The sequence below is a fragment of the Pygocentrus nattereri genome, chromosome 25, assembly GCF_015220715.1.
Source record: "Pygocentrus nattereri isolate fPygNat1 chromosome 25, fPygNat1.pri, whole genome shotgun sequence".
Classification (NCBI taxonomy): domain Eukaryota; kingdom Metazoa; phylum Chordata; class Actinopteri; order Characiformes; family Serrasalmidae; genus Pygocentrus; species Pygocentrus nattereri.
In genome coordinates this window covers 1,635,001-1,647,500 of record NC_051235.1, presented here as the reverse complement: position 1 = coordinate 1,647,500, position 12,500 = coordinate 1,635,001, and the positions used below count along the sequence as shown (strand labels likewise).

The 12,500-nt window shown below is 47.0% G+C and overlaps 1 protein-coding gene across 2 annotated transcripts in view; it reads right to left on the bottom strand.

Moving 5' to 3' along the window:
* lrp1ba (low density lipoprotein receptor-related protein 1Ba) overlaps positions 1 to 12,500 on the bottom strand; it is a 421,137-nt gene that overhangs the window by 116,454 nt on the left and 292,183 nt on the right. For both annotated transcript variants that reach the window (XM_037534585.1, XM_037534586.1), the window contains 4 exons: positions 10,332 to 10,472; positions 9,512 to 9,699; positions 931 to 1,114; positions 714 to 799 (listed from right to left, as the gene is read on the bottom strand). In XM_037534585.1, coding sequence (XP_037390482.1) covers positions 714 to 799; positions 931 to 1,114; positions 9,512 to 9,699; positions 10,332 to 10,472 — 599 coding nt within the window. The remainder of the gene's footprint in view (positions 1 to 713; positions 800 to 930; positions 1,115 to 9,511; positions 9,700 to 10,331; positions 10,473 to 12,500) is intronic.

Here is a 12,500-nt window from a genome sequence, read left to right as displayed (position 1 = left end):
GCCACTTTATTAGAAACACCCACCCTGTGCTTCCACTCACTGGCCACTTTATTAGAAACGCCCACCTTGTGCTTCCACTCACTGTCCACTTTATTAGAAACACCCACCTTGTGCTTCCACTAACTGGCCACTTTATTAGAAACACCCACCTTGTGCTTCCACTCACTGGCCACTTTATTAGAAACACCCACCTTGTGCTTCCACTCACTGGCCACTTTATTAGAAACACCCACCTTGTGCTTCCACTAACTGGCCACTTTATTAGAAACACCCACCTTGTGCTTCCACTCACTGTCCACTTTATTAGAAACATCTACTTTGTTTTTTCATTAACTGGCCACTTTATTAGAAACAGCTTCACTCTTTTATGAGTATCACTGCAATATGAGTGGAGGTTTTAATTTAAAGCCTCTTTTTGATTAAAAAGACGTTTTAGGATCCTAAAATCTGCTCATGCTGCTGATGTCAGCATCTCTCTGATACTGATGATGAAAATGTAAGTCTCCATATGCCGGAGCGTTTTATTAAAGCAGGACACACAAAGTTAGAGAGACCCCGCAGGCGGTAACGTGAACCTCTGGACGCTCTAGGTGTCTCTAATGAGGCTGATCTGAGATCAGTGGCTCTCGGCCCATCTGTCCATGACGCTGATGAAAGCCAGAGAGGGGAGGAGACGCTGTTTGCGGTGATGTTTCATGAAGCAGCGGTCTTACCTGCTTCAGGAGGGTGTAGTTTGACCCGTCCAGGCCGATCTTTCTGATCTCATGATGGTCAGCCAGAATCAGAAAGGGCTCCTCTGCTGGACGCGGGAGAGAGAAAAGAAACACGCGGTTCAAAAGGACCTTTACCTTGTGAAGAACATGGTCAATCAGATGTTTCAAGTTCAAAACCTTTGTTTTGTGTACGTTTCCACGAAATGCGTCGATGTACCTGTGATGGCTCTGCAGCTGTGCGGGTCAGCGTCCACTCTTTGGTATCCGTCCACACACAGGCACTTGAACGAGCCGTACGTGTTGATGCACTGCTGGCTGCAGGGGAAACTCTCCACACACTCATCCACGTCCACACACGTCCGTCCATCCGCCTTCAGACGGAAACCCGGCCAGCACGTACACTAACCGGCAGAGTCAGACAATGAGTGAGCAAATATTCCGGATGGGCGTGGCCCACCTGGTACCCAATAAAAAGGGAAAAGGAAAATAGCAGAGTGGGGCGTGGCTATGTAAATATATGTGAGAGAGTGCCAAGCATGCTATTAAAATATATGCGGTGGGCGAATGAATCAGAAAACATTAGTGATGGGTGTGGCTATTTAAATATATGGAGGGGGGAATGCGTGAGAAAATAAAATGAATGGGTGTGGCTATTCAAATATATGGCACAGGGAATGAGTCAGAAAACAAAAATGACGGGCGTGGCTATATAAGATGTGGACGAGGTTACTCAAATATGTCAGAAGGGGATATGAGTGTGGAAAAACAGAAATGGGAGTGGCTATTCAAATATAAAGGGAGTGGAATTAATGTGGAAATAACAGGGCTGGGCGTGGCTATTCAAAATTATGGGAGGGTGGAATGAGTGTGGAAATAATAATGGAGGCGTGGCTATTCAAATATAAAGGGAGTGGAATTCATGTGGAAATAATAGAAATGGGAGTGGCTATTCAAATACATGTGGAAAAGAAGGAGTGGGGAAATAATAGGATACCACCACATGAGGGAGGGAAGCGAATGGAAATGGGCGTGGCTATTCAAATATGTTGAGAAGGGTCCAAAAGGTTCTCCAGCGTTCCTTCAGAAATGGAGGTATTAATAATGAGTTTGTCCCCTTGTGCCGCAGTAACCGCCTCGACTCTTCTGACCAACAGAATGAGACACTCTAGTGCAACTGGACATGAGCCTAAGGTCATCATGTGCAGCGCCAAGTGTGGGCTAGAGGGGTACAAAGCCCCCCCAGCACTGGACTGCGGAGCAGTGGAGCTGTGTTCTCTGGAGTGACGGAGCTCCACCCAATCCACTCTTAAAAAACGTTTATTCGAGGGTTCTTTAATAGAGATGATGGTTCTATATAGAACCGTGAGCACTCAAAGAACTACTTGCATGCTTAAATGGTTCTCTGCAGATTGATAGAACCGTGACTGTACACGGTTCTATATAACACCAGAAACGGTTCTGCTACAGTGACACTGTCAAGCTGGTGACAACAGAAGAACCCTTATTGGTGCTATCTAGAACCATTCTCCACCAATCCAAAGAAGGAGCAAAGAACAATGCAAAGAGCGTGCAAATTGTTCTAAATATAAAGATTCCCTTTATTAAAGAACCCTGTAATGTTCAATCAAATCCTCACAGGAATGTCCCACCATCTAGCACACGGCCTTCCCAGGAGAGTCGAGGCTGTTACTGCTGCCCAGACTCACTACTAACACCTTCATTTCAGAGGAATGTCTAGAAAATAAGAGTATTCCGTCTAAAAAAGCAGGAAAATATTGAATAATTTTAGGAAAAACACTTCCATTAATGCCGGAATGAAGGTGAGCCGGTCATGGCAGAGCTGTGGAGGTTCAGCTGTGATAGTGATGGAGAGGAATGAGGTGAAATTCCGGCTCCAGCTGACAGCAGCAGCGGCAAAGTGTCCTTGGCTGTTTGAAGGTGTCTGAAAGTCGGAGTGTCACACGGCAGCCGTATCCACGGTGACACGTGCCAAACTAGCCTGTCCTACCTGCCAGTCTCCCTCCAATCATACACTCTGCCTGTGTGTGTGTGTGTGTGTGTGTGTGCGTGCGTGTGTGTGTGTGTGTGTGTGTGTGTGTGTGTGTGAGAGCGGACTGTCCCAGCTGTCAGGCGGTCCGCTATTCACTGACACAACAGCCCCCTCAATCCCTCTCTTGCCACTGATGCTGGGATTGGTTCATACGAACTAAAGCTGATACAGTAAACGAGGTTAAATCCATTAGGAACTGGTTGGGAAACAGTTCCGTAAGAAATGGGAACGCTGATTGGATGATCCCTTGGTTTACGTCCACTCCGAGAGTTTCGTAATGAAGTTTTATTATCACTGTGGGAGTTGTTATGAGCTGGAGTCCAGATCATGGAAAGAAATGTAAATTTGATCTGTCCAGATCCAGGATAATGATGCCGCTCCTGACCGGAGCGCTGAGAAAACTGCAGCACCTGCCAGGAGCATCAATCTACAACGTCCAGCCAGCTCAATAACACCACTCTACACACTCTACACAACACACACACACACAACTCAGCGGCCAGCTAACACCACTCTACACACTCTACACAACACACACAACTCAGCGGCCAGCTAACACCACTCTACACACTCTACACAACACACACACACAACCCAGCGGCCAGCTAACACCACTCTACACACTCTACACAACACACACAACTCAGCGGCCAGCTAACACCACTCTACACACTCTACACAACACACACAACTCAGCGGCCAGCTAACACCACTCTACACACTCTACACAACACACACACAACTCAGCGCCCAGCTAACACCACTCTACACACTCTACACAACACACACACACAACTCAGCGGCCAGCTAACACCACTCTACACACTCTACACAACACACACAACTCAGCGGCCAGCTAACACCACTCTACACACTCTACACAACACACACAACTCAGCGGCCAGCTAACACCACTCTACACACTCTACACAACACACACACACAACTCAGCGGCCAGCTAACACCACTCTACACACTCTACACAACACACACACAACTCAGCGGCCAGCTAACACCACTCTACACACTCTACACAACACACACACACAACCCAGCGGCCAGCTAACACCACTCTACACACTCTACACAACACACACAACTCAGCGGCCAGCTAACACCACTCTACACACTCTACACAACACACACAACTCAGCGGCCAGCTAACACCACTCTACACACTCTACACAACACACACACAACTCAGCGCCCAGCTAACACCACTCTACACACTCTACACAACACACACACACAACTCAGCGGCCAGCTAACTCCACTCTACACACTCTACACAACACACACAACTCAGCGGCCAGCTAACACCACTCTACACACTCTACACAACACACACACACAACTCAGCGGCCAGCTAACACCACTCTACACACTCTACACAACACACACACAACTCAGCGGCCAGCTAACACCACTCTACACACTCTACACAACACACACACACAACTCAGCGGCCAGCTAACACCACTCTACACACTCTACACAACACACACAACTCAGCGGCCAGCTAACACCACTCTACACACTCTACACAACACACACACAACTCAGCGGCCAGCTAACACCACTCTACACACTCTACACAACACACACACAACTCAGCGGCCAGCTAACACCACTCTACACACTCTACACAACACACACACACACAACTCAGCGGCCAGCTAACACCACTCTACACACTCTACACAACACACACAACTCAGCGGCCAGCTAACACCACTCTACACACTCTACACAACACACACACAACTCAGCGGCCAGCTAACACCACTCTACACACTCTACACAACACACACAACTCAGCGGCCAGCTAACACCACTCTACACACTCTACACAACACACACACACAACTCAGCGGCCAGCTAACACCACTCTACACACTCTACACAACACACACAACTCAGCGGCCAGCTAACACCACTCTACACACTCTACACAACACACACACAACTCAGCGGCCAGCTAACACCACTCTACACACTCTACACAACACACACAACTCAGCGGCCAGCTAACACCACTCTACACACTCTACACAACACACACACAACTCAGCGGCCAGCTAACACCACTCTACACACTCTACACAACACACACACACAACTCAGCGGCCAGCTAACACCACTCTACACACTCTACACAACACACACAACTCAGCGGCCAGCTAACACCACTCTACACACTCTACACAACACACACAACTCAGCGGCCAGCTAACACCACTCTACACACTCTACACAACACACACACACAACTCAGCGGCCAGCTAACACCACTCTACACACTTTACACAACACACACAACTCAGCGGCCAGCTAACACCACTCTACACACTCTACACAACACACACACACAACCCAGCGGCCAGCTAACACCACTCTACACACTCTACACAACACACACAACTCAGCGGCCAGCTAACACCACTCTACACACTCTACACAACACACACACAACTCAGCGGCCAGCTAACACCACTCTACACACTCTACACAACACACACACAACTCAGCGGCCAGCTAACACCACTCTACACACTCTACACAACACACACACACAACTCAGCGGCCAGCTAACACCACTCTACACACTCTACACAACACACACAACTCAGCGGCCAGCTAACACCACTCTACACACTCTACACAACACACACACAACTCAGCGGCCAGCTAACACCACTCTACACACTCTACACAACAAACACACAACTCAGCGGCCAGCTAACACCACTCTACACACTCTACACAACACACACACAACTCAGCGGCCAGCTAACACCACTCTACACACTCTACACAACACACACACAACTCAGCGGCCAGCTAACTCCACTCTACACACTCTACACAACACACACACAACTCAGCGGCCAGCTAACACCACTCTACACACTCTACACAACACACACACAACTCAGCGGCCAGCTAACACCACTCTACACACTCTACACAACACACACACACAACTCAGCGGCCAGTTAACACCACTCTACACACTCTACACAACACACACACACACACAACTCAGCGGCCAGCTAACACCACTCTACACACTCTACACAACACACACACACAACTGAGCGGCCAGCTAACACCACTCTACACACTCTACACAACACACACACACAACTCAGCGGCCAGCTAACACCACTCTACACACTCTACACAACACACACACAACTCAGCGGCCAGCTAACACCACTCTACACACTCTACACAACACACACACAACTCAGCGGCCAGCTAACACCACTCTACACACTCTACACAACACACACACAACTCAGTGGCCAGCTAACACCACTCTACACACTCTACACAACACACACACACAACTCAGTGGCCAGCTAACACCACTCTACACACTCTACACAACACACACACACACACAACTCAGCGGCCAGCTAACACCACTCTACACACTCTACACAACACACACAACTCAGCGGCCAGCTAACACCACTCTACACACTCTACACAACACACACACACAACTCAGCGGCCAGCTAACACCACTCTACACACTCTACACAACACACACACACACAACTCAGCGCCCAGCTAACACCACTCTACACACTCTACACAACACACACACACAACTCAGCGGCCAGCTAACACCACTCTACACACTCTACACAACACACACACAACTCAGCGGCCAGCTAACACCACTCTACACACTCTACACAACACACACACAACTCAGCGGCCAGCTAACACCACTCTACACACTCTACACAACACACACAACTCAGCGGCCAGCTAACACCACTCTACACACTCTACACAACACACACAACTCAGCGCCCAGCTAACACCACTCTACACACTCTACACAACACACACACACAACCCAGCGGCCAGCTAACACCACTCTACACACTCTACACAACACACACAACTCAGCGGCCAGCTAACACCACTCTACACACTCTACACAACACACACACAACTCAGCAGCCAGCTAACACCACTCTACACACTCTACACAACACACACACAACTCAGCGGCCAGCTAACACCACTCTACACACTCTACACAACACACACACAACTCAGCGGCCAGCTAACACCACTCTACACACTCTACACAACAAACACACAACTCAGCGGCCAGCTAACACCACTCTACACACTCTACACAACACACACACAACTCAGCGTCCAGCTAACACCACTCTACACACTCTACACAACACACACACACAACTCAGCGGCCAGCTAACACCACTCTACACACTCTACACAACACACACACAACTCAGCGTCCAGCTAACACCACTCTACACACTCTACACAACACACACACACAACTCAGCGTCCAGCTAACACCACTCTACACACTCTACACAACACACACACACAACTCAGCGGCCAGCTAACTCCACTCTACACACTCTACACAACACACACACACAACTCAGCGGCCAGCTAACTCCACTCTACACACTCTACACAACACACACAACTCAGCGGCCAGCTAACACCACTCTACACACTCTACACAACACACACACACAACTCAGCGGCCAGCTAACACCACTCTACACACTCTACACAACACACACACAACTCAGCGGCCAGCTAACACCACTCTACACACTCTACACAACACACACAACTCAGCGGCCAGCTAACACCACTCTACACAACACACACACACAACTCAGCGGCCAGCTAACACCACTCTACACACTCTACACAACACACACACAACTCAGCGGCCAGCTAACACCACTCTACACACTCTACACAACACACACACAACTCAGCGGCCAGCTAACACCACTCTACACACTCTACACAACAAACACACAACTCAGCGGCCAGCTAACACCACTCTACACACTCTACACAACACACACACAACTCAGCGGCCAGCTAACACCACTCTACACACTCTACACAACACACACACAACTCAGCGGCCAGCTAACACCACTCTACACACTCTACACAACACACACACACAACTCAGCGGCCAGCTAACACCACTCTACACACTCTACACAACACACACAACTCAGCGGCCAGCTAACACCACTCTACACACTCTACACAACAAACACACAACTCAGCGGCCAGCTAACACCACTCTACACACTCTACACAACACACACACAACTCAGCGGCCAGCTAACACCACTCTACACACTCTACACAACACACACACACAACCCAGCGGCCAGCTAACACCACTCTACACACTCTACACAACACACACAACTCAGCGGCCAGCTAACACCACTCTACACACTCTACACAACACACACACACAACCCAGCGGCCAGCTAACACCACTCTACACACTCTACACAACACACACACAACTCAGCGGCCAGCTAACACCACTCTACACACTCTACACAACACACACACACAACCCAGCGGCCAGCTAACACCACTCTACACACTCTACACAACACACACAACTCAGCGGCCAGCTAACACCACTCTACACACTCTACACAACACACACACAACTCAGCAGCCAGCTAACACCACTCTACACACTCTACACAACACACACACAACTCAGCGGCCAGCTAACACCACTCTACACACTCTACACAACACACACACAACTCAGCGGCCAGCTAACACCACTCTACACACTCTACACAACACACACACACAACTCAGCGGCCAGCTAACACCACTCTACACACTCTACACAACACACACACACAACTCAGCGGCCAGCTAACACCACTCTACACACTCTACACAACACACACACACAACTCAGCGGCCAGCTAACACCACTCTACACACTCTACACAACACACACAACTCAGCGGCCAGCTAACACCACTCTACACACTCTACACAACACACAACTCAGCGGCCAGCTAACACCACTCTACACACTCTACACAACACACACACAACTCAGTGGCCAGCTAACACCACTCTACACACTCTACACAACACACACACAACTCAGCGGCCAGCTAACACCACTCTACACACTCTACACAACACACACACAACTCAGCGGCCAGCTAACACCACTCTACACACTCTACACAACACACACACACAACTCAGCGGCCAGCTAACACCACTCTACACACTCTATGAATGTGTTATTAATGACTGTATGAACGTGTTATTAATGACTGTATAAACGTGTTATTAATGACTGTATGAACGTGTTATTAATGACTGTATGAACATGTAATTAATGACTGTATGAACGTGTTATTAATGACTGTATGAACGTGTTATTAATGACTGAATGAACGTGTTATTATGACTGAATGAATGTGTTATTAATGACTGTATGAACGTGTTATTAATGACTGTATAAACGTGTTATTAATGACTGTATGAACGTGTTATTAATGACTGTATGAACATGTAATTAATGACTGTATGAACGTGTTATTAATGACTATGAACGTGCTATTAATGACTGAATGAACGTGCTATTAATGACTGAATGAACGTGTTATTAATGACTGTATGAACGTGTTATTAATGACTGTATGAACGTGTTATTAATGACTGTATGAACGTGTTATTAATGACTGTAAGAACGTGTTTTTAATGACTGAATGAACGTGTTATTAATGACTGAATGAACGTGTTATTAATGACTGTATGAACGTGTTATTAATGACTGAATGAACGTGTTATTAATGACTGAATGAACGTGTTATTAATGACTGTATGAACGTGTTATTAATGACTGTATGAACGTGTTATGACTGAATGAACTTACCTTGTATCCTACCGGCATGTCCTGACAGTCCTGTGAGCAGCCGCTGACTCGGCGATTTAAACACTCGTTAACTCCACAGTTCCACTCGTCTGATTGGTCACCGCAGTCGTCACGGCGATCACACAAGCTGCCCAGCGGGACGCAGCGGCCGTTGGCACACATGAAAACCGACCCGTTGCACAAACTTTCTAAAACACACACACACAGACAAAAGAGATGAGGGTTAGGTTAATCATGTTTATTCATGTGTTGTTAAACTGATATTAAAGTGTAATAACACAAAGAAAGAGCGTCAAGAGTATAGATGAAGCGGTGGAATAAGAATTGAGCACATTGCTCATCTGATGAAGTCTTAATGTTTCTTGTCAGTTTTCCAAAAAAAAACCCCAAAAAAACAATAACAGAAATATATTTAATAAATATTTTATACATTGTGCCGCTCTGTCGGCTGATATACGAGAAAATGGATTAGATGAAAGAAAATGTGAAGCTGTGAGGGTAACTACCTTTGGCAAACCAAAACACACACACGCACACACACACACACACACGCACACACACACACACGCACACACACACACACGCACACACACACACACACACACACACACACACACACACACACTGCAGTACGCTGTGATTCTTGCCATCAATGCAGAAATTGGAGGGTAAAATCACAGCAGTGGTGGAGAGCAGCGTGAGTGCTGAGCCTCCAGAGAGAGACAGAGCGGGAGAAACAGGTGTTACTACAAATCCCAGAAGGCCCTGGGGTGCTGGGACCTGTCAATCAAACAGGTGCATAGAGAGAGAGAGGCCTTGCCTGCGGCGGAGCACTTGGGGTTCAGTGGCGGCTCGTCTGATTGGTCGAGACAGTCGGGGAAACCGTCACACTCCCATTGGGCACTGGGTAAACACCGCCCATCTGTACAGCGAAACTCAGTCTCTAAACACACACGGTAGTCTAGTGGGAGAGAGAGAGAGACAGACAGACAGACAGACAGACAGACAGACAGACAGACAGGCACATGGGCAGTGTTAGCAGTGTAACTGCATAGGAAGTGTCAGTAGTGTAATTACACAGATAGTGTAAGTGCTGTAATCACATAGACAACATCAGAAGTGTAACCACACAGGCCGTGTTAGCAGTGTAACCACACAGGCCATGTTAGCAGTGTAACCACACAGGCCGTGTTAGCAGTGTAACCACACAGGCCGTGTTAGCAGTGTAACCACACAGGCCGTGTTAGCAGTGTAACCACACAGGCCATGTTAGCAGTGTAACCACACAGGCCGTGTTAGCAGTGTAACCACACAGGCCGAGTCAGAAGTGTAACCACACAGGCCGTGTTAGCAGTGTAACCACACAGGCCGTGTTAGCAGTGTAACCACACAGGCCGTGTTAGCAGTGTAACCACACAGGCCATGTTAGCAGTGTAACCCCAAAGGCAATGCCAGTAGTGTCACCATGAAGGCAGTGTCATCAGTGCAACTTTGCAGGCAGTATCTGTAGTATAGCCACACATACAGTGTCAGTAGTGTATTCACAAAGGCAGTTGCATTTGCATAACCTCATAATCAGTGTCAGTAGTATGATTTCACAGGAAGTGTCAGTTGTGTAATCACAAAGGAAGTGTCAGTAGTGTAACTGTAGGCAGTGTCAGTAGTGTAACTGTAGGCAGTGTCAGTAGTGTAACTATAGGCAGTTTAAGTAGTATAACTATAGGCAGTGTTAGTAGTGTAGCCAGAAAGGCAGTATCAGTAGTTCAACTGTAGGCAGTGTCAGCAGTGTGACTATAGGCAATTTAAATAGTATAACTATAGGCAGTGTCAGTAGTGTAACTATAGAGTGTCAGTAGTGTAACTATAGAGTGTCAGTAGTGTAACTATAGAGTGTCAGTAGTGTAACTATAGGCATTGTCAGTAGTGTAACTATAGGCATTGTCAGTAGTGTAACTATACATAGTGTCAGTAGTGTAGCCACAAAGGCAGTGTCAGTAGTTCAACTGTAGGCAGTGTCAGCAGTGTAACTATAGGCAATTAAATAGTATAACTATAGGCAGTGTTAGTAGTGTAACTATAGGCAGTGTCAGTAGTGTAACTATAGAGTGTCAGTAGTGTAACTATAGGCAGTGTCGGTAGTGTAACTATACGTAGTGTCAGTAGTGTAACTGTAGACAGTGTCAGTAGTGTAGCCACAAAGGCAGTGCCATTTGCATAACCTCATAGTCAGTGTCAGTAGTATAATTTCACAGGAAGTGTCAGTTGTGTAAGCACAAAGGAAGTGTCAGTAGTGTAACTGTAGGCAGTGTCAGTAATGTAACTATAGGCAGTATAAGTAGTGTAGCTGTAGATAGTGTCAGTAGTGTAACTGTAGGCAGTATCAGTAGTGTAACTATAGACAGTGTCGGTAGTATAGCCACAAAGGCAGTGTCAGTAGTGTAACTATAGACAGCTTAAGTAGTATAACTATAAGCAGTGTCAGTAGTGTAGCCAGAAAGGCAGTATCAGTAGTTCAACTGTAGGCAGTGTCAGCAGTGTAACTATAGGCAATTTAAATAGTATAACTATAGGCAGTGCTAGTAGTGTAACTATAGCCAGTGTCAGTAGTGTAACTATAGAGTGTCAGTAGTGTAACTATAGACAGTGTCAGTAGTGTAACTATAGGCATTGTCAGTAGTGTAACTATAGATAGTGTCAGTAGTGTAACTATAGGCGTTGTCAGTAGTGTAACTATAGATAGTGTCAGTAGTGTAACTATAGACAGTGTCGGTAGTGTAGCCACAAAGGCAGTGTCAGTAGTGTAACTATAGACAGCTTAAGTAGTATAACTATAGGCAGTGTTAGTAGTGTAGCCAGAAAGGCAGTATCAGTAGTTCAACTGTAGGCAGTGTCAGTAGTGTAACTATAGACAGTGTCAGTAGTGTAGCCATAGGGGCAGTATCAGTAATGTAACTGCAAAGATTTTGTCAGTAGTGTAACCATACAGTGA